The following is a 22,792-nucleotide window of genomic DNA, read 5'->3' on the forward strand; positions in this document are numbered from 1 at the left end:
TGTTCTGGATCCATTCTCGGACGTCAGACCCTCAGCTAGCAATCAGTACAAAGTATGACATCCAAAAGCTCGCAAAGATCCCTGGTCCTCAAGCCCGGGGATCCAATGCCCTAGGCTTTTCTACAGATTAAACTACGTGATGAAATAGGCAGTCTGCTTGACTGCTCTACTTGCAACATTGGAAGCTGACAGGCGTGTCTTTAGGCTTGGAGCAAGGCTTTGACACCGGGGTCCTAAGGTCTCTTGAAGCGGACGTTTGACACGACCGCATGCGTGCAGGCGCAAGCATATGTACTAACATTATGCAGGGTCGAACCTTTCTTCTAGTTTCGCAAGATCGCCCTTTTTCGTGGCTTCAAAGTGAGGTCAATTTGGACCTCTGATGACGCTTCGATCGTGCTCGTTTGTCACGTGCTTAACCACCGTCGACATTGCGAGGCTTTCGCAAAAAGGTCGGCTCGGCACGCTGTTTCTCGCAACTCGCAAGACCATCCCGAATCGTTTCTGTAGCTCGGAACAAGCGACGTGACCACTACAGACCTCATCAGAAACGCATACAAATATCTCTTGCCTCTCACACATTTCCATCCCTCTTCATAAGCTTCCATTTCTCTCACCCGGACAACAGCAAACAATTCAATCAACCTCGAGGAAAGCATAGATCATTCTCTATTTGTTTCTTCGATTTTATCATGCATATTTCTCACCTTCTCTCCCTCTTCTCCCTCCTCACCACTAGCAGCATCGTACTCACAAGCCCAGCCCCGATTTCAGCGGCAGTAGTACCCCAGCCCGATACTACATGCGACGATGGCACCGGCCACAAAAAAGGCACCGGCTGCAAGCAATTTCCAAATGGCAAGCAGACTTGCAGCTGTGATAATGAAACCATCGTGAGTGAAGATTCTTTTACAACAGCTTCCTTTGATCCGTCACACCTACCATCACCCCCGCAAATAAAGCTCTCGCAACGTTTGAATCAAGGTGACACTGGCTAACGAGGGGGGATGCAATTGACAGCTTATTTGCCAAAGCGGCGTCTGGAAAGTCAAATTGGACTGTAGTATCTATACACCCCAGCTGTATTGTGTGAATTTCCCGGATGATCCTCCAGCGTGCCGGGCATGACGGAGCGTTGTATCGAGGGTTTCGGAGATAGGCACGGATACTAAGCTATTAGATGAATTGAATCCTTTCATGAGAATGTAGGCACATTTGATCTAGAAAGAATCAGGAAAAATGTTTTAGATTAAATGTGAAGAGCGAAAAAGGTTGAAGTACAGTCTCAATCAGCTCAATCATGTATACTGGTTAGTAAGCAGATGAATGCCCCGCACTATTCGACAAGGCTGGTATTCACTATTATTTTCCCATCAGTGTGCACATTCGATCCCTCGAGATAAAGCAGTACCTCAAAACAACTCAAAGAAAAACGTTAATCAGCAGTCCTTAATGAAGCCAATGTCGGAGCATTCGGGAACTCCTCAAGACGACTTGGGGCCAGAGGCCAAGTTTGCCCGTTTCGTGGGAGTCAACTTGGAATTGTTCAGAGCTCACACTAGCCAGCTGGAGTACATTGCTGTCTCTCATGTCTTCGGCAAGACAGAGTGGTGCCAGATACCTGGAATTCAGGGCGAGGTATTAGCATCGAGCCAAAAAGCGGCTTTCATCGAGAATGAACTTCCCTCGCTCGTTGGTGATCAACCTTTCTGGATGGACATCTTGACAGTCAACCAGAGGAATCAGGCTGAAGTAATTTCTGTCGTTGACATTATTCCTCAAATCTTCCGTGATGCCTTAAAGACACTAGCGATTCGAGAAGATGACGGGATATATACTTGCTGTAGAACTGCGCTTGGAAAATTGGACTGGCAGAATCTTTCTCAAGCGTGGCAAGATCATACTGAACAGCATAGGGATGATTTGCGGGACGAGTCTTACCTGCAACGCCTATGGACCTTTCAAGAATGCTTGTTCTCACGTGAGATACAGTTTGTGGTCTGTCGAAGAGGTGAGTACATATACCCGCCCTACAGTAGTAGTACCGATGAGCTTAGACCTTTAGAAAGTCACTCCAATGGGGATGGCGGTGTGGCTGAAAGATTCTACAAAAATCGAGTGGACGTGCAGCGTATAATGGAGTCTCTTTGGGTCCTTTGGCACTGTTTCTGGTCATCTTCTGACTTGGGACCAACGATCGACGAGTTTTCACATGCATATATTCATTGTAAGACTATCACACGACCAAGACCTAGGCGAAGAACTGAGTCTGAGGACATACATACTGGGCTCTTTCGGATGGCGACATTGACATCGCATAGAGTAGCGAGTAAGCCACGCGATTATATCTTTGCAATCATGCCACAATTCCCTTGGTACAATTATCCCAGCAGTGCGAAGGATATGACGTTCAGTCAGATTTTTCTTGATCTATATGACCAAGCAGCCAATACTGGACATCAATTCACCCCAAGAATTACAGCGTCTATGATAGAATCTATCACTGTGGAGGTGAATGACGCTCTCCTGCCAAGCGAGCATCAACCTGAGCCCGAATGCCTAGGGGATTTTCTTAAGTTGCTCGGTCAGCGCCTTTCAGTGGATCCACCGGCGGGGTCTTCTTATATTCACGTTACAACCAATGTGCTCGTCACAGAGATTACCGATGTGTCACGAAACAACTTTCTTGAAATTATTAGGTCAAGTATGGAGTATTCTGAAGACCTATGGCGTTTCAGCCACCGAGGTGGTGAGCTGTCTACGTTCGGTAATTTTCCACAAATTTCTTGGGAGCTTGATGTCATGGATGCAGCTACTCTGGGCTGGGTTCCTGATGCCGGAAGTTCTTTCGGCGATGCACTTCTTATGACAGAAGAGAAAAGCCAAACGACAATCATGACAGGGCCAAGACTGATTTTCAGGGAAGGTCCAATAGGAGAAGATCATGACTTAACAAGGATTGAAGAAGATCGTAGCATGGAGCATGTCACAATCCTCCAACAGTCGCGAAAAATTCTTGATCATATGTGGTGCGCATCGGATCGTATGACGAAAGATCCAGCCCAAGAGAGTGATTTCAAGATTTTCGTAAGTACTCCGAGATTCAAGTGGCCCAAACCACTATTGCAGACGATGTTACTTCTGGCAGCCATGGTCAATTGTCAGATCGGGCTTTCTGCTGCTCGATGGGTCCACAAACGCTTTGTGCCGGTACTGATAGCCTACGGGAAAGACACCAAAGTTCTTGGTCTACTAGCAAGGCATGCTCGCCCATCCAAACTGGGAGAGATTAAAGAGATGTATAGCGCAGGCCACCATCCTCAAGGAAAATCAATAGGAAAAGATCTCGTCCTGATTGACCCTGTAGTATCGGCTGGGCCTTTGGGTATTGTTCCAGACTTTCTCTACGTAGACCAGACCAGTCGTCAATTCGAAACAAGGATGAAAACACTCTACGGGGGCCTAATTAAGATTATTGGACCTGGAAAGGTCGCAATACCTTATATATCTCCAGAAGTGTTGACCTCTCAGCGCCAGAATAATCCCAAAGACTAACGGAGCTCCAACTAAAAGTTTATCCCTCTACGGGAGACGCTCACAGATGTACAGACCCCAATTCTTTCGCTCACTAGGGCTACTATCTTGCCTGGATACCCCAGAATAATGTAGTGGGGATGAAGATATAGCTTCTGGGCCCTGCCAATGAGGCGAGGCCCAACACTAATTTTTCTAAACCACTGATTCGGCAAGAAATGAGATATTCATACTATTAGCTACGAAGTAAGAATCATTCCTCACACATGGTGCCAGTATTCACATACTTCAACGATTTGGCGCCTCAAGAGAAGAACTCCACACTTAAGCGATTCAAGTCTAAGCGGATAGACATTCTGCTCTACCCCACCTCTGCTACTAAATTTGATATCGACAGCTGCGCACGGCTCTCCTGCTCAATAACACGAGAGAAGTTACTTGTCCGCCAGAAAGGGCGAGCTGAGACTATCAGGGCTGTACTTGAGTAGAACTTTACCTTCAAAAGTCTCTGCCCTCGTTCATTTCCCTTCATCAATTTCATTCTTCATGTATATATTTCAAAGCAGGACTTTTAGACTGAAGAAGCTTCACGATTATTTTGGCGGCAACTTGAGCCATAGAAGGTCGGAGAGTACATCCTAAAATGAGGTTCTTGTCTATATTTCTCCTTTCGCTGCTCGTAACCTTCACCCACTGCATCCCCTCACCACAAACACCCTCTACAATCCCAAACACCTTCACGAAGCGAAACGAAGACGTCGTCCACAGCGGCAACTACGCAATCGTAAACTGCGCCACTAAGGCCACCCCAGCCGACCTACTCCTCCGCCGCACCTACAACCGCCTCGGCGACGTCATCACAGACCTAGACGACCACGGCCTATCCTCTCCCTACGGCCTAAAAGCCTTCTTCAAATCCGCCTCCGCGATCCTGCGCATTCGCGAGGTCTTCTCCCGCATCCGCCGGGGCGACAGCATTTACCCGAACGGGGTCGAAGCCGCACCAGTCCTCTACTGCCTCTCAGCCGACGACCCAGACGAGTACGCCCGCAACATCTACAACGATCAATGCGTGAAGAAGGGGTATCCGGCGGGGACGATTGCGGGAACGGAGTTCGTGGTCTTGTGTCCGCTGTTCTGGACGGTGGAAATTGAGCCGGGCCCGGAGGAGTGTCCGATTCTGCTGTTTAATAGGTTTCCCCGCGAGACGGATGGGTTGATTCAGAATCAGTTCTCGACCCTCGTGCATGAGCTTGTGCATTTGTATGGCGTGGAGGGCAGTGCCACGGGGATGGAGACGTATGGCGTTCAGGAGGTGATTGAGCTGGGGGCCGCGCAGAGTGTGGAGAATGCGGCGAATTATGAGTATTATGCTTCTTGTGAGTGGAGAGGAATTCCTGAGATGGGAGTCTTGGGATTTGTGAATGAAGGATGCTGATTTGCTTTGTGCTTAGTTGTCGTTGCGGGGTGCACGGAGGCTCCGACGATTTTTGGACCTTGAGGATCTGTCGGTCTTGTATGGATTGGAGGAGGCACTTCTCGTACGAGTTGTGCTGACCTTGCGAGAGAGCGGGTCTTCTCCTTGGCTCTAGTCTAGTAGAAGGTCGAGATGTCATATGAAGGAGATCCTGAGCACCTTTCTGTCAACGTGCAGGCGAAACAGACCAGGGATGTGGCACGAGCGAGTAGCTGCTCGGGGGTTCCTCTTCCAAACACCTTTCGCTTACAAGTTGAACAACTCCACATTTTGGTATTAGCGTTGCCAGGCAAGTCCTCGAAATCGATTGACCTCGCAAGCGCTGGTGCAGGGACTGTGTCCACAACTTTCGCTGGCTTGCTTTTTGGTCCCGGTAGATAGCTTGGCCAAGGACTCATTGTCTTCTCTCGAGAGTGAGGGTCGTACGAGCTTGACTGCGACTGTACGACTCTGTTCTCCGTCTCTTCCTGCACTCTCTGAAGCCATTCATCGTCGATCTTGTCCATGTACACATTCCATAGCTTCGGGAGACATACCACGTCCTGCGAGCAGTAATCGATTATATCCTGCTGCAACGGTCGCGTGTGAAAGACCTCGTACGAGCCACCGTACTCTGGGCCGAACAATCTCTTTCCCACACACTTAACAGTCTCCCACTTGTGCAGTGCATCGGATGAAAGCCCAGCGTCTTCCTTGATGCACCGAGCGAGTCCATTGACCCGAGTCCGAAGCCAGAATCGTCCCGTTGCAAGCTCCAACAGTTGGAGGTCTTGAATACCTCTCAAAGAGATATTGAAGTGAGCAAATAGGGCATCAGAATCGTTGCGGACGTCAAAGAAGACTTTTGGGATTTCTGCGGATTCAAGAATCGAGCGGAAGGTGGTGCCAGAGTCATTTGGTGCATCGAATGCTGCTTGCTTCAGAACAAAGACGTCTAGGAGATAGACGTGGTTCTGTGGTAGATGGTAAAGTTGGATGATCGAGATGGAGCCATCGCGAGAGAGTCTGATGCCTTCAATGTCCAGATAGAACGAAGGCGGATTGATTGGCTGGCCATCGAGGCTGTCGAGAAGAGATGCCAACGATCGTGTATTGTCGATGATAGTGACCGCTATTGAGTCAGTCATGGCTGGTAAATATGTGAAGATGTAAAGTATCTACGTCTGCAAGTATTTGAGAGTTTGAATTACAGGGAGACATGATGCTTTACTTATAGACTCCGTTGTGCGACATCTAAGTTCACGATGGAGAATGATGTGGCTCCTGGAGGCTTAGTCTCAAGGCAAATAACCATAAGTGGCCAGCCATGGCTGTCATTAGCATTCAGTGGCTACTGCGTGTTCTCCTGTAAGTTTCGAGGCGTCTTCCTCCCGGTTTGGTACGTCTGCCTCAGAGAAACAGAGGCTTGTCCGAAGGGTGCCTTGTGGCGTTGATCATTGTCAGCATCTTGCAGCTCAAAGGTAGCACAATTTCGAAGTAGCACAGCTACGGCGTACCACAGCTCAGATTCTCCACCGCGCAGATGTACCACAACCTGGATGAATTGCAATTTAGATGTAACACAGATCATATGTGCCACAGTTACTGCCACCATAAGTCCCTTTAGGGGAGGGTCAAAGACTATATATTTAAAGTCGGTCTGGATATTATCATCCTGTACGAGAAATCCTATAGATACCTGATTGTTTAGTAAGATATATTTAGAAGTTAGAATGAGGTCAAGCTTTATGGAGAACAGCCGCTACAATTAGGTTTCAGCCACAAGATAGTCCAAGGATACGAATGCAGCTGTATCTTGTTGTCGGTATGCTTGAGCATAATAAAGGTGTGGTCTGTCTCTTGGGGGCGGCGACAAGGTAATAGGGCACTACTTTGAGATACGCCAAGTCACTTAATGTTATGTGCCAAGTTGGCGCCTTTGAGTAATGAAATCTAACAATTACAAGTGTTCTCACTATGGTGAATGGCGAACGGTGACTCATCGTCAAAAACGTTGCGCCGTAGCCGACTCTACCAATTCGAGCAGGCTGCTCTATGCGTCGGGCTGAGAATTAAAGCTTAAAGCATCGAGTAGGAGTATCGCTGGCCTGTAGATATTCTGATTCTCGATGTCGGCGGGATTTTTTGACGAGATAAGAGCAAGTCTTGTGAATGAAATGTCGAGGGACAACCTTCAACACATATTAGTGCGGTATTTTCAAGACAAAGCTATGAAGTTTCTTCGCAAACTGATCAGAAATTGTCCAGGGTAGGCAAACCCTCAACTCTTGTCAACTGAGCGCTACCACATGCACGCTCATAAAAATCATATTTGCAAACGAACGAAGAAGCTAGGCGACCAATGTAATAGTGCCGTTGCGCTTGACCAATTACTATACCATGGCAGGATTTCGCCAGAGAATTATACTTGAGTCACAAACCCTCCAGACAACTCTCCCCTTAATAAATCTCAATTTTTCGCAAAATTCTATCCACGGCGTAAAAGTAGCAAAGGTCGAGCCCAAGGACGGGATGTGGCTGACAACGGGGGTATGTTTCGGGTAAATGCTCCTAGGCAATACCTCATACGGATTGCCTAATCTTGACACATGAAGGCTGAGCCAACTCACGGCGCCTTAGCCCGTATCACAATTGTATGGAGGCCCTTAATTAGGAACTACAAATGTCACAGGTGCCCTAGCTTGAGATCGGGATATTGCTTCAGCCTCAAAATCTCGGCTTCTTTGTTTGAGGGAAAGACAAGGGCTGCCTAGCTTGACGTACAGGGACATCTTAATCAATCTTTATTTACATACCTCTACTTGAACAGGGTAATTCCTAATTTCTTAGTTCTCAATCTTTGACACATCTTCTGCTTGGGCTTTGTGTGAGTTGCCTATATACAATGATCATATATCACCCTTCATTTGGTCCCACTCTCCGAGTAAATGACAGAAAACCCCGCAGAGAGAGATCTGGCAGCTACTCACGAAGTGACAGCTATTTGATTCGACTTCCTCGCCTCAATCGAACAACGTCCCCCGAACAGCAGCCTTACACGAAAACCAAAAGCGCGATCTGTAGCACTCATGCAGCCATTGATCACAACCTTCTCTATCTTGACGGTACTTATGGCGATTCTGCCTTTCGCGACCTACGGCATACCCAGCCCATTCCCTCAAGAGGTATCAATAGACACGGCTGGCTGTGTTGTACGCCAATGCGCAGCAGGCATCAACGCCGCCGCCGGATGCTCTTGTGAGTCTTTGGTTCCAATCATCTGCTCTACTCCTGGTATTGACTCGGGGTGTCTCAGGTCCTGCGGAGCAATGGGTTGTTACATCTGTTTGCAGATCATGCGGTGATGCCCAAGTTGGCGCTGCTAATCAACTGGCTGCGCAAGCGTATCAGAGACCAGCAGGACTGGGATGATGGGGGGAGGTTTGTTGTGGTGGGTGAAATAGCGCGGTATTGCGTACGTGGTAGAACGTCTAGTTTGATCTGCTGGTGATTAATGCTTTACTATGGCACAGTGGCAATAAGACCCATTCCATACGGTTTTGATTCTGGTACGACATAGTGTCTTAGGGATATCTCAAGCATAAGAACAAGTAGGCTGCTTCAGCAGATTCTAGTCAAGACATCAAAGACAAGGATGGAGGTAGTGGATATACATCTAAGGTGTTGAAAGTTCTGGCGATGAATGGAGAAAAAGTCCTCACGATATCTTCAGACGGGTATCTCTGCATGATCTGTCATTTGCTGATAAACATCTCAATCCGTCGCTTGTCGCTTGCTTCAATTTTTGCGTGATATACCGCGAACTCCAGCGCCTCAAACTCACCTCTTTGTGATATACAGATAGACGGGTATCATCAATGCAATGATGTCATGGCGTGTAGAATCAGGTGTAGGCTCATGTGACAATACACCTGTTTCCAGACCGCCATTATCAAGATAGCCCACCGTATGACAGATGAAAAGACTTTAATGTGCGCCAGAATAACGCCCAACAACTCTGGCTATCAGTAGACGAAAATAGCGCGAGACTAGGTGGGCTGAGAGTCTTGGTCTCATGGCATTGCGAGTCTCGTATGGACCACCTCATCTCAGTAAGGACATGATAAAGAGCCTCATCCAGAGCGATAAAGACGCCGAAGTGATCCGACACTGTCAACTTGTCCACTCAGACTCATCGAGATAAGCCCACCGCTTTTCCACGGCCAGGTGAGCTTACCCTTCCTCCCGGTGAGTTCGCATCAAGACTCCGCGGGAACAGAATGAACCACTCGCCGATGACTCTGACGTGATCGTTTCAATCTTCTTCTTCAGCATCTAAATTATACATTCAGAAGATCTATTCCTCCCGAGCATATACAATGTTCATTCACGCATTCGCCACAGCGATCAAGGGAGATATCAAAGAGCCAGAGCTTCCGCCGGGTCACTACTCCCAACATTATCTAGGGCACTTCCATCTAGAAGTAGGGGCAAAAACGTGATGGGATCTCGCAATGACGACATACCGGACAAAAAAAGTGGTATGCATGTTTCGAATGTTGAGCCGCAAAAGCTTGCTATATGGCTTTGGATGATCCTCGCTAATCTCCCTAGAAGTTGCATGAAGATAGTTAATGATAAGCGAGGTAGGTATCATCAGTAAAATAGTGCTTAGAGGAGCGAAGTTTTTCTTGCGCTTGTTGCCATACAAGCATGACAAGCCTCATGATTTCCAGGCTGAATCTCAGCTGGAAGGTTACTTAGATGCAGTCTGAATCACTGAGATTCTAGTTGCGAAAGATATCGAGTTCGCGTCTATCGTAGGGGTATTCCAATCGTCTGTTTTTCTCTATGATATGGTTGGTAAGCCGTACCGGTCCAAAGCTGGTCCTTTGTGCAACATTCCTCCCCAACTCCCAAACAAAACTTGAATGATCTGAATGCCTAAAGGCTTTCGGACTCTCTTACGTCACTTTGCTGAAGATAATGTGTTTTGTCTCATTGCGGGTCGCACAGAGGTCTGAGCCTCAGGAACCACCAGCCGCCAGGAGTATAAATTTCCTGCGGGGACGCGTACGTTAGCCGCCCTGTACCCCAGCTTAATATCTTGAGCAGGATCACAACATCATACCAGTCTCTCCACGTGGTAGCTTTACCATTCAAAGACCAAACAATGCCATGCAGTTTCATCCCCACAAGCCTCACCCAATATGCGCCGTATATACTAAAAATAGCGATGGAGACGGTACATGGAATCAACCTTAAATGAGCTGTAGCCACAGACAGGGTCAATATTGTTGGTGTCTTAGATATCGCTCTCGTCATTGGTGACAATATTCAGCCTCAAGCCTCTCTCCAAAGGTTCTCCAGGCATTGACTTCCAGCATAAAATGCCAGAAGTCGCATGGCTGTCTCCATCACTCCCACCGATCCCATTCACCAAAAGCTACCACATCAATCGCAAATCCAATTCATCACAGCTCCCACTTTGACTGAATTCACGACGACAGGTCACTGACCCATCATGTTCGCAACACTAGCCATATACCTGACCCTCAGCGTCTCCTTCAGCGCAGCACTACCCCAGGCGCCCCCATCCCCAACCGACACGGGCCCATCCCTCCCTACGGCAAAACCCTACGACTGCGGCGAGCCCGGCCGTCCAGCAAACATCCCCTGCAGCGTCTGGATCGGCGCACACGACCAAACGGTGGCATTGCAAGAAGACCCCAACGTCAAACTGTCCGTCCACCCGCTCAACAACAACGAACTGGAAAATAACCTCTACCAGCAAACCATCCGGGCCTTCGTCGACAAAGTCTCCCTCGCTGCCTCCTCGGGCCAAGTTTATAATCAGAGTAATGTGGACTATCAGCAGAGCGTGGGGAATGATGGGGGGGATTTTGTGGCTGTGAAGATTGCGCAGACGCTGGATCAGTTTGCTAATGTGCAGCCGTTCACGTATACTGGGTTGAATGATGTTTTGGAGACGTTGGTTGATGTGGATGCGAAAGTTGAGTCGGCGATTACGTTGAAGAAGGGTGATGGGACTGTGATGGGCCAGGGGTGTATTTCTACGTCGAGTAGTCCGAATTGCTGAGAGGCTGGTGCTTGCCATTTGCCGGAGTTCGGCATGCTTGCGTAGGACTAGCCGATGCAGATAGTAGATTGCGGCTTCATAGTTTCCACCTTTGCATCAGCTGAGATGTCCAGAATTGTCTTGCGTGATACAGTTCGCTCTATTCGCCAAAGAAGTTGTGAGGGCAAGACATTCTGCCAGAGACCACGTCGGTAGGTATCATGAAGCCTTTCCTGCATGTCCGTTGCGAGCCCGTTGATCGCAACCATTCTATCTGACTCTTTGGTAAGTTTTGATCTGCGGTACTTTTCCAAGAGTCGGCTCCAGATATAATAGCCGTTCAAATGGACTTCAGAGTGCTTGCGAAAAGTCGTTTCAGAGCTACATGCCGTTTCAGTAGCGTTGATGAGCCTCTTTAATATCGTTTTAACGTTGTTTGATGTGGCAGCGCCAGAATTGCTCTCCGGTGTCTCGATTGCGGGAATCAACTCAATGGGACTCTTACTGCCGTCGTTTTTTCGGGGTCTTTTACTGCTGCTAAAAGCCTGAGCCAATATCCACAACGCTTTTTATCGCCCATCTTGATCGCTACTCTATATTGGATATGACGTAATCTCTACGTTCTCGGCGCCAATAGAGCTATAGTAGAAATGCCGGTCCGAAAAATAGTGGACGACTCTGTCTAAGTTCTTAGCCGATTTCGAGTCAAGCAGACCATTGAGATTGCTTTCCTGGTAGAGTACTGATCCAGCTGAATTGGACAAGTCATTGGACTGGGGTTTATCGTGTAGTAAAGCCTATCAATTGGCCGCATTCGTATCGCATTTGTTCTGAGAATGCGCTTCTTTGGCAGGTTCATTCCAACATCTGCAACTGGTTCACAATTGCCGATCTAGAACTAGACGATCCGCGATCTGCCATGAAAATTCTCAAGATCGTGAGCCAAAGGCGTCACGATGTCGTCGAAGACCTTCTGCTGTAGGTCTTCATTGTCGAGATTCATGTCCAGCACATCAAAGGGTTGGCGCAGGCACCTTCTTACCACGTCGCCATATGAAGGACCCATTTCGTTGTACACCGACCTCAATAACCTGTCCGCCGTTCGCAGTCTCGTAGATAGGTCACCGGCTTCTCCGTCTTCGATCTTGTACATTGCTGCCAGAGTTCTCCCGAAGCAGAGTTCAATCAAGGTAAAGCCAAGTGCCAAGAGAGCTCGGCTGCGGTGATCGAAGTGAAGCGATGAGGATTTCGAGGCATTTGGTTTCGCTGTGCAAAGCTTCCAGGGTAAATATGGGTATGAGTAGTCCGCGCCACCGGCTACTTCGCTGCTGTTATGGAAGAGTATGTCCTCACTAGACCACTCGGATTCGAGCCACCATTTCGTTCCGGTCAATTGAAGCACGCTGGATGCCAGGATTACGGCGATGCGCAGACGATCGCCCCTCAGGAAAGACATGCGAAGTGCTTCTTTGTCTGCATTGACTAGGAGCGTTCTTAGAGACACAGATTGCCGCTCAGCAGCATCGGCCATAGCCCGGAATATGTAATGTCTGTATCTCGCATCTGCCTCATCGTTTAAGAAGCCGACTTCCGGTTGGGTATCGGATGACTTGCAAAGAGCGGTGCATATGTCTTCAATTACACCAATGCCGTGCTTTTTCTGGCTATCCTGCTGCAAGGCGAGTGAGGTTGGGATAGACTTTGGGTCCGGGGCAAACTTGACACGGCCCTGATCATGCTGCTCTTGCGTGCTACTTACCCCAAATGTATCGTCTGACAATGGTACTACATCAATTTCTTGCCATTGTGAGTCAATCGTTGGGCAAGTAGCATCTTTCCGACCTGTAGACAGTAGTATTTTGAATCGGCAATCGTTACTATCCGTCAATTCCAACGGTCGAGGCCTCGATTCAAGCCTTAATGTGGCGATGTGGTAGTCATTACATTCGCATTTCCAGGCCTTGCCATTCACAAGCAGGCTGTAAAGACTCCTCGCATGGGCTCGTACGAGCTTCAATTGAGCTATTGGACGCTTTTTGAGCCGTCTCTGACGAAGGGGCTCGAGGTAGACATTTTGATGCGTTATGTCTCTAATGTCTTTATTGGCTTTGTCGATATCATCTAGTATCTCTTTGTACACATTCTTCTTCAATGTGACCTTGATCCGTTTCATCTCACGTTCGACCACTGAGTAATCTTCCCACAGAACCTAGTAGTTTTGAGTCTTGCCTGGCCAACGGGAGACGACTTGGCTAGAGTACTAACCTTGCCTGCCATGTCGACGCCTAATTTTTCGCACAGCCCATTTAATGCGGCGTGCATTTTCGCCAGTGTCCGAATATATGCGTGGTAAGAACGGCCTAACCGCTGCTTCAGTCGCTGCTCATATCGGGGGTCTTTCCACATAACCCCGCCTGGCTGCGACATCAGCTCCTCCATTTCCTCGGATGGAACGATGTCTTGAAGAAGCTCATCCAACGTATCAAGGTAGTATACTCGATGCGTCTCCATCACACTGGCATAGTCACTGAGCTTGATTCGGTAACGTCGCCAGTATTTGATGGTTTGTACGCCTTCTAAGAAGTGGTTCAATGCCCCAATGGCGATGGGGAAGGCGCCAAGCGCAACGCCTGCTACCTCAAAGCCAGACATCAAGACTTGTTTCTTTATATATACGGTTACAGATGTCCTCTCAAGAAACTAATTGCGACGTTGTCTGGAGGATGGCACCTCAGAGAAGGCTGAGATCTCGGTTGGGCAGACTTGCCTAGTCATGCATGATGACGTACGAGGGGGGAGGGGTGGCTTGGGCACGAAAACAGATGCTGACCTCGAGAATCGAGAGTCTTCTTCATATCTTTCCCACTCAATCAAAGCCTTGATCCAAGAGAGCGGCGACATCGATGCCATAGCGTGGAGGCGATGACTACTTCTATCTCGACATCGATAATTGGCTGTCTTAAATCTTTCAATACTTTTGTAGACGAAGCAGAGAGCCGGGCTGCCAGCGAGCAAAAGACCAATGCAGCAGCCTGGAAAGATGAGCTCGGACGAGTACGAATGTGGGCAGCCAATATTGGAGCCCACAAAACCGGACAATCGTCCTTGGACTTCCGCCTGAGGGATGCCTCACACGTTCGAGACCAGATTCTGAAGCTCCTTACGGACGTCTCGAAAAGACTCCAAGAGGCCCGAGAAATACTCGCAGAAGACATAGAAGAGGATCAAGAGGAATTAAGTGACGACTCCTCGGATAGTGAAGATGCCACCCAAGCCTTAGACGAGCTTCGTCAGAGCACTGCGACAATCATCGATTGCCTATTCCAAATGTCCATGCTGGTCCGCAAGCCTGCGCAGCATGATGCGATTCTGAAATCGAGACGTGCTGAAGTTGCAGCATATGAGCCTTTTGATTACAATCATGTGCGAGAGAAGTACCCAAAGTCAGACGATCTAATTGTGCAGCGTCTTGGGCATGCTCTTACCCGAAGGCGCAAATATCTCAAATACCGCGAAAGACATGCGATGAAGTTGATGCAGGGTATCGACAAAGTGACTTGGAATCTAGAAGGTGAATCAAATGTGGAGGGGACTGTCAGCTTACTCTCCGATACTATCGCTACCAATTTGGAGGAAAAGAACATTCACTTTGACGAGGGCGCCTCTGACTCAGGAGTCACCCAGACATCATATGCTCAAACGCTGCAAGGGGGTGGCGACATCACGATACCACGACCGCCAAAGGCTTCCAAAGATAAGAGGCCCTTCGAGTGTCCCTATTGTCATATTGTGATCACAATCAGCGGCACTAAATCATGGAACAGGCATGTTTTCCAGGATTTGCAACCCTATGTCTGCATGCTGCCGAACTGTACTACACCTGACAAGCTCTACGCCACTCGACATGAATGGCTTCATCATTTGAAAAGTGCTCATGCAGCCGATATCGCTGGAGATACAATACCAGCGTCAAGTCCTTTACACCGTTTCACTTGTGTCTTGTGTCAGGCAGATTTTGCCCTAGAAAAGGTCTACGAGCGTCATGTCGCTCGGCATCTACAGGAGCTTGCTCTCTTCATACTCCCACGCAACGACGATGATATTAGTGACGGTGAAACGCAGTCTGGTGGCAGTGAAGCCCACTCTTCTGATGAAAGTGTAGCTGCTCATGCTTGGTCCACATTTATAGGGTGAGGATAAGCTTCTCGTAGGATATGACTTCAGCTGATGTGGAAATCACAGGTCGAAGGTATCAGTGATCTCCAAACGAGACATCCGGTACGAATTTCTAGTAGGTCACTAGCTGCTCGCTGACAATATCCTTAGTTACGAGGGCATCCTCATCAATGTAAATCCTGAATACAACATGATTGAGCTATCGCAGGTTAGATATTCGGGCACCGAAGCGCGCGGGAGAGAAACTGTTCCAGCCTCGAACAGTCTATATAAGCAGATACTCGTTCATATGGATGAGGTGAACGATCTCCAGCTTATGAGGGAGCAGGAGCAGGAGGAGGAGGAGCAGACGCGACCAGTCTTTGACCAAGGCCTGGAATATTCCGGAGGACTGGTAGAAGACACCGAGTTTCCACAGTCGTCAAAGTATAAGAAGGTACCACCCGGGATGATACGATATTACATACGGGGCGATGATATCTCGTTCGAGGTATTAAAACGCCACATTAATTCTATGCTTGGCGCTGGAGCGACCGCAGCTGCTCCAACCGCTCTGGGTGTATGACTTCCTTATTCATAGAAGGTCTTGAATGCTGACATCTATAGGGTCGAACGGCATACATGATTACCGCATACAGGGAGCTCACCGAGGTAAAGTCTACCGCCCCACGTGTCCATCAGTCGCTAAATTTTGAAGCATGAAATTCAAGAGCTTAAGCAGATGTCGAAGGAATATGAGGCTTCGAAGGATGGAAGAGTCAACGACATAGTGAATCAGGACTCCACTCCTGAGTCTTGGTCAGGTGAAGATGATCCAATCCGCTCAAGAGAGGGTAGCATAGTTCAACGTGATGTGGACAGGCAAAGTCGATCCGACAGCCCAGCCTCAGACCCAGTTAGAGAACTTGAAAAACCTCTGTCTATTATACCGCCAACACATGAAGAATTCGCTGACACACGAGTGGTCCAGAGTCCTCCATCATCTGAATACGAGCGCCATGCAAGAGGAGGACGTAGGACGCTTGAAGATGAGGATAGTCATGTTTTGCGAAGCGGGTCAAGAGATCAGAGCAGAGAATCCTTCAATGTCGTGACCGATAGCTTAGCAGGTTCTAGTCCTGAAAGAGCTGGTAGAGAAGTCCAAGCCGATATAAATAGTGCGATGGACAAAGCCTCTCGAACTACCCTTCTCACACAATCTCGCCGAACAATAGCACAAAGTGAAGGAGAGCCTCGGGGCCGCAGCCAACTTGTATACAGAGAACAGTCTCCAACAAGCGCGGGAGACGAGCTTTACTCCACCAGTAAAATCACCAGACAGACGACTCGTGAGCCCAGCAGAAATGATAGAATAACAATTACTAGGAAACGACAACTGTCAGAGAGGGCTGCACTATCTAGCAAAAATATCGTTAGACATGAGGACGTACTCCGATATCTGGGAGCTGAAGGTCGGGAACGAGCTAATGCGGAAGCATATGGGCAAAGTCTATCTCGAGGGTTTGTTGCAGGAAACAAAGTAGACGAGAGTCATGCTAGACAAGATAGTTTTGAAACACCTCCAAGAAGTGCTTTGGTAGAGACGGAGGAGAATGAAGAACCTCGTACAAGAGCTCAGCGGATAGCGCTGCAGGAAGATGACAACGCCGATGACAGTGTGCAGACCAAAAAGACCGGGCACGAAATAGTCGATAGGATTAGACAGCAACAGGCGCGATTGGCAAGAAGGCAAAGGGAAAATAGAAGGAAGCTCGATTTGGACTCGAGTGAAAGCGATTCACCATCTATGGCTAGACGAGCGGCGTGGCATGTGTCCTTGGAGTCGAGTGAAAGCGAATCAGTAGGTCTTAAGCCAAGACCAAGGACGAGTGAGAGAGCCCTACATCTGCCGGAAGAACCAGCTGTTCAAGCGATAATGGATGTTACGAAGTCAATGCCAGTGGAGAAGCGAAGCCGAAGAAGAGTGCAAAGAGAAGATTCGAGCGATAGTGACAAGAGTGACATTGAGGACGGCACTAGGCAGCAAGCTCCTCAAGATGAACATAAAACACCCAGCCTCACTAGTAATGAAAGAGCCCAGCAGCAAGAAAGCAACGTGACTTCTTCGATCGATCAGACAAGGGCAAGAGGGGAAGAGAGTGACAGTGAGAGCGATCGTCTCCAAAAGCAACAAAATATGAGGAAGAGGCTAGAATACAGTAATTTGGAAAGGCAGCGCAGGAAGCGATCACAACCCGACGGAGAAAAGGGGCCCGAGAGAAGGCCACAGCGACCGGCAAGCAAAGAGCCAGCTTTCAATCCTCGTCCTGCTGACGATGAGATGTCTGACAGCGAGCCTGAACACAGCGCAATTCAGATGGCAGGGCGAGCACCAAAGGCTCTTACGAACGTAGAGCGCTTCTTTAGGAGAGGTGGACAGGAGGAGGATTATCCCACGGATTTACCAGCGCCCGACAGACGGGGAGTCGAGAGAGGAAGACCAAGGAAGGGGTCACTTGATAGTGGGCACATCATTGATGACAACAGCACTATAAGTAAAGCCCCACCCGTATCCACGCGCCAATGGGACCCATTGCAATCGCATGAGGAACAACAAGCGACGTTGAGGTCGCCGAAACTTCGCGACCGAGACTTGAAAGAACTCCTCAAGACCATCACATAACACCATCCTCCCAAATCAATCACCCAACCGCTTCCTCACCTCCATGGCACCTACTTAGTACTACCTTCGTGAGGGAAAAGGTTAGAGGAAGTTGTTCAATTGGTGCGGGCCGTGGTTCGAGTGGTGGGAGGCAGCGGAGCGCGTCTCCAGTGCTTGGGACATTCCTTCGACATCGTGACGAGATCTTCGAGTTGTTTCTACATGGGTCAGCCACGCCAGACTCGATGGTATTACCCCTGCCCTTGAGTGGGAAAGGGGAGAAGGGGGAAGGTGGAAAAGGGGGAAGGATGGAAGGGAGGAAGGGGAGGAAGGGGAGGAAGGGGGAAAGAAGGGGGGGAGGACAAACCTCACTAAAAGGCCGCGCAGCTGTGATCTTATACCCTTTCATGCCCTGCACTGAGATCAGCGCGCTGCTGGTGGAGAACCGGGGAGAGAAGTCACACGATGGTACTAAATGGAGAATAGGAAATGGGCGACGGAGGAAGAGGAAGTGGGAAGGGAAAAAGGGGGGTGGACCTTATAAACCATCCCCCTCGCACTCGTCCCGTCCCCCAGCATCACGCCAATCTGTCGCTGCAGTACCGCGCCATCAATGCCGTCGCTGGAGATGAAGTAGTCTTGAAGTCTCCTGCGCTGGGAAGGGTGTTTGTGTTCCATCGCTCTACTTGATCTTCTGTTGAAGCATTGTTGATGAGTTTGTGAGAAGAGACGGGGGAAGGTGCATTAAGTAGACATTACAGAGGAAGGAAGGACGCTTCATTTTTATCGCTTCATCCACAGTGCCTGGGTTTATATGGTTGTGAGATTGACTGCCATAGTATTAGGGCGCAAAGCCAATTCTAGTTGTTTTGGTGAGGGAAGAAAAGTGGCGTGAGGCGAGCGGTACGGTATGCTTCATCCTTTTGTGTGGGCTAGCTCGTCAGAACCTGGTGAATATTGTAGAATTGAATGAAAAGTGGGCGCGCTGAGACATGGAGATTGGAGGTCGTTGGAGCCGATTGGTTGATTGATCGCAAGTGCAGCTAGATATATGCATGATGTCTTTTGCGGATGGGAGTACTGGTCGAATACGAAACCATGAGCTGGACGCTCTAATCGAGGGTAAATGTGCAGGTAATGATAGGGCACTAATCTGGGGTGGTGATCTTTAGACACGAAAAGAATCGTAGAGAAAGTTGTATGGAAGAAATGTGGAGGTCTGGCTCTTCAAAATACTTCATTTGTGCCATACCTTCGTGTTCTCAACATAGTGGCAAATTCCCTGTCATTTGATAGTACTGTGTAATCTGCCACACGATGCTATTCGCCCCCTCCCATTCTCTTATTTCTTTGAGCCTGGCTTATTGCCGCCTTTGGGACGCTTGTCACCCTTGACAGACTTCCCCGAGCGGGAACCCTTCTCCTTGCCCTTATCTGACCCTCTGCTTTTTTCCTAGAAAGAGTCACCAGTTAAATTATTCCTTGCGTAGTATGTCGGAGACTATATTTACGCTTGCTGGTTTTTCCTTCGGTCTGACCGTCTTTGCGTTGCCCCCTGTCCCATAGGAGGAAGATGGCATATCTAGGTCTTTGGTAGGCGAAATCCGGTCTTTTTGATGGTATTGACAGTTTCCAAGATGTCCAGAGACTTTTAAGGCAGTTTAATGTCAATTAGGTTGAGAAGTCTACGATAAGGTCGACACAAGGCTGTGAAGCGGGGTATCTTAATAGACTTAGGTACATGCACCGTAACGCGGGTTCATCCGATAGGAGCATAATATCCTGGTCGAGCGTTAGCTGTAATCGCTATTATCTTTCTATCTCGACGTTGCGTTCCAGGATTGCTGGCCATTTTGCCCGTGATTCACAAAAATGTATCACTGGAGTTTTATCGACAAAGTTTAAGAAGCCCCGACCCCCCTGCCCTTAAACAGGCACAACGCCACTCTCCCTTGTCCACACCCCATCAAGGGGCTTCTCCCTTCTGAGAAATGTGCCTGACTCATTCATCCACCCTCCACCAATACCACTCTCTCGACGTCCTCTCATAACGCGCATCATTCTCATGTCTTAGTCATCACACCTTACCGGTGATTACAGCATCCCATCCCATCCCATCCCATCCCACACCTTCGTCTCAAGCAACTCTCCTAATTACACCAAACAGCCTGAGAAGGGGGAGTGATAGCGTAATCACCCTCAATTGTCTCTGGCTACTGGTTTGGGGAAAGCGGGGGCTGGAGGCAGTGTGATGTGATGTTTCACCACGCTCCACCCCGGCAAATCATTGCGGTAGTTCTATTGTGAGCAAAAAGGGGAGGGAGAGAACCTAGGGGTGGTCGGGGTTTCGGGTAGGACGCAAGTCTTGATTGGAGGACTGGCAGGCCTCGTTTTAGAAGCAACAGTCCCTTCGTCTTAGAATAGTCATTGTGGTCCTATTTTCGGATAGTCCGACTCTTTCAAGATAAGGTTATAAGATATATATATGTACAGGTCATTATTCGTAGCCCTATTACCCTGAGCTCAATACCAAACCAGGCTGGGTCTGGAAAACAGCTGCCCGAGCCAGCAATAACTCAAACCTTGTTCCCATCATCCCTCCTTGCCCTTTTACATCACAAGATCGCTCAATGCGGGTCCGAGTTACTGCTCCCTAACGGCACCTGCAACGCCCCCGTCGTCGGCCACGTCTTATCCGTCATTCCCCGACTAATCTGCCCCAACTCTCCATAACCTGTAGAATTAGTATTCGGATCGCCGGTTGGCTTATCCGCCCACAGCACCAGCAGCTGATTCTTCAGCCCTGGGACGACGGTCTTCCCAGCCGTCAGTGGCTGGTACATCGACGCATTGGTGCCTGCAGGATAGCTCGGTGCTGCCACAATACCCTCCGTCGCGTTGAAACTTTCTTGGTTGGTGCCTAAAGAGGGCGAGCCAGTGATGACCAGTTCGTGGATGCCAACACTAGCGCTTTGCTTGGCGGAGGCGTAGTGGTAGAGATATGTTGTGCCGTTCTGAGACACGGCTGCTAAGTCTGCGGAATTGCCGTAGAGGAAGTTGGGGAGGCGCAGCCCTGCGATTGCGTACATACTTGTTAGTGGGTGGGTGACTGGGGGTAGATGTTGCGGGTCGGATCGGGGCTGGGTGCACAGCATACCTTTTTTGTAGCCGTTTTTAGGCTTGTCGGACAAGGACGTCCACGCCTCTTGGAGGGTGCTGTTGCCTGTTGCGTAAAACAGTCTCAGAATGCCGTATCGATCGTCGACCGTTGCCGCTAAATGAGAATTGGGGTATGCGTCCGTGATTGTGTCGCCTTCGAGCCATGTGTCGTTGGCTTGAACCCAAATCATTTCCTTGACGGAGTTGGAGCCGTCAGTTTGCTGGGCATGGTAGAAGAGGTGTGCGCTGGGTCCTATACTGGTGTTGCGCGCATAAACAGCAGTCATGGCGTAACTATGCCAGCTATCCTGTGGATCGCTGCCTTGAGCAGGTAGAGAGATGTTGCCGACCATGGCCACGTTCAGACTGTTCAATTTTCCGGGTTCCCAAAATTGGTTGTCTGAGTAGATTTTCCTCTTTTCCTGTAGAAGGCCGTTCGTACCCACGTAGAATAGGCTTCCCTGTACCACAGAATTAGCCGTGCGCCTTCCAAGATGATGCTAATTCACCTGTTGACTTGTTCCGTTCATGTATGTGATCGAGGCCAGACCCGTATTGTTCAATGCATCCGTAAGTATAGGACTAGATTTTGTTAGTAAGTGAAAGTTCTCCTGCAATGCAATACTTGCTTTGCACTCTGCCAAGATGACGATCCAGTTGAGACAGCTTCCTTCACATTACCCAGCAGTGATTGAAAGTAAAGGCGGAACTCCTGCCGTTTCGAAGGATCGCTGTTTCCCCCAAGGTCATATGATATTGTACATAGGGGAGACCCTATCATTACATCCGCTGACCTGCATTGAACATTAGCTGACTCTGAAAAGCTCGAATCTAGCTATGCGACTGACTGCGCTTGAGGGAAGACCGGCCCACTTGGTGTAGGCGGTGGTGGTGCGGACTGCGCATCCGACGAGCCCTTGTTCTTCGCTTTCATGCCCCCAAATATCCCTCCTACTACAGCACCGCCAACAAGCAGTAAGATTATGATGACTAACAGTACCCAGAAAGTCGATCGGTGGAGCCAGCATATCCGTCGGTCTTTCCGCCGATCTCGCTCCCTGATTACCGGACTCGATGGAGCGCGTGATCTTGCGTCCCATGGGCGGGCCCACGAAGGCGTTTCCGGACTGAGCGTTGTACTTCCATAGGCGTAAGCTGTTTGTGGTGACATTGGATCGCCGGGACCCCCGCGGACAACGGTCACTACGCCGCCTTCCACTTGCTTCTCACTCTTGTATTTTATGTGCTCGTCTTCATCGAAGTGAAAGCCGTATGGAGACTTCTCCGGCTTCGGTCGCGGGTCGACTTGCAGACCTTCGTAGTCCTCGGCGACCGGGGACTTGTAGGTCGTGAGCGAGTATCGACAGACCTGAAGCATTTCTGACGTACCTTCTCAACGCCCTTCTGGCGAGGCATGGCGCGCGTGACCTTTTGTGTCCTGGAAGAAACGAGATGGGCCGCTCTGTTGGGGTCTTGGGGTTTTTTGTCATGTAGGAGTCTCAAGGTGACACCTTTCTACATCAAAGGAAGCAAAATCTCCGATGGGACAGTGAGACGACGAAAATGGGAGGGTGTCGATCTTAAGCTCGCCAATGGCCCAAAGAACGATGCCCACCCACGCGCGAAATGTAGGAAGGGCATTTGTGGGGTCAAGGATGACGCCAGAAGCTTTGATAAGATCGTCTAGAAGGCAACAATGGGTTGGTAAAGTCAAAAGTGGGTTGCTAGCATGACACTGGACCGGAAC

General features: G+C 49.1%; 7 protein-coding genes across 7 annotated transcripts; 4 read left to right on the forward strand and 3 right to left on the reverse strand.

The window, feature by feature from the left end:
- Positions 1 to 1,461: 1,461 nt before the first annotated feature.
- KY384_005723 (uncharacterized protein) lies at positions 1,462 to 3,555 on the forward strand (the record flags this gene model as incomplete). Its single annotated transcript, XM_044814221.1, has 1 exon — positions 1,462 to 3,555. One exon carries the CDS (start codon positions 1,462 to 1,464, stop codon positions 3,553 to 3,555), a length of 2,094 nt encoding a protein of 697 aa, XP_044668371.1.
- Positions 3,556 to 4,177: 622 nt separating this feature from the next.
- Positions 4,178 to 5,035, forward strand: KY384_005724 (uncharacterized protein; the record flags this gene model as incomplete). Its single annotated transcript, XM_044814222.1, has 2 exons — positions 4,178 to 4,913; positions 4,989 to 5,035. 2 exons carry the CDS (start codon positions 4,178 to 4,180, stop codon positions 5,033 to 5,035), a joined length of 783 nt encoding a protein of 260 aa, XP_044668372.1.
- Positions 5,036 to 5,127: 92 nt separating this feature from the next.
- Positions 5,128 to 6,138, reverse strand: KY384_005725 (uncharacterized protein; the record flags this gene model as incomplete). The annotated part of the gene is made up of 1 exon (XM_044814223.1): positions 5,128 to 6,138. One exon carries the CDS (start codon positions 6,136 to 6,138, stop codon positions 5,128 to 5,130), a length of 1,011 nt encoding a protein of 336 aa, XP_044668373.1.
- A 4,376-nt stretch (positions 6,139 to 10,514) lies between these two features.
- KY384_005726 (uncharacterized protein) lies at positions 10,515 to 11,090 on the forward strand (the record flags this gene model as incomplete). The annotated part of the gene is made up of 1 exon (XM_044814224.1): positions 10,515 to 11,090. One exon carries the CDS (start codon positions 10,515 to 10,517, stop codon positions 11,088 to 11,090), a length of 576 nt encoding a protein of 191 aa, XP_044668374.1.
- An 877-nt stretch (positions 11,091 to 11,967) lies between these two features.
- KY384_005727 (uncharacterized protein) lies at positions 11,968 to 13,721 on the reverse strand (the record flags this gene model as incomplete). Its single annotated transcript, XM_044814225.1, has 2 exons — positions 11,968 to 13,278; positions 13,335 to 13,721. 2 exons carry the CDS (start codon positions 13,719 to 13,721, stop codon positions 11,968 to 11,970), a joined length of 1,698 nt encoding a protein of 565 aa, XP_044668375.1.
- A 270-nt stretch (positions 13,722 to 13,991) lies between these two features.
- On the forward strand, positions 13,992 to 17,907 carry KY384_005728 (uncharacterized protein; the record flags this gene model as incomplete). The annotated part of the gene is made up of 4 exons (XM_044814226.1): positions 13,992 to 15,259; positions 15,396 to 15,804; positions 15,852 to 15,896; positions 15,943 to 17,907. The coding sequence occupies 4 exons, from the start codon at positions 13,992 to 13,994 to the stop codon at positions 17,905 to 17,907; spliced, it is 3,687 nt and encodes a 1,228-aa protein (XP_044668376.1).
- Positions 17,908 to 20,513: 2,606 nt separating this feature from the next.
- On the reverse strand, positions 20,514 to 22,461 carry KY384_005729 (uncharacterized protein; the record flags this gene model as incomplete). Its single annotated transcript, XM_044814227.1, has 4 exons — positions 20,514 to 21,506; positions 21,671 to 21,776; positions 21,894 to 22,384; positions 22,435 to 22,461. The coding sequence occupies 4 exons, from the start codon at positions 22,459 to 22,461 to the stop codon at positions 20,514 to 20,516; spliced, it is 1,617 nt and encodes a 538-aa protein (XP_044668377.1).
- Between the last annotated feature and the right edge of the window lie 331 nt (positions 22,462 to 22,792).

Source organism: Bacidia gigantensis, assembly GCF_019456465.1.
Source record: "Bacidia gigantensis strain McMullin 20006 chromosome Unknown contig_246, whole genome shotgun sequence".
Classification (NCBI taxonomy): Eukaryota; Fungi; Ascomycota; class Lecanoromycetes; order Lecanorales; family Ramalinaceae; genus Bacidia; species Bacidia gigantensis.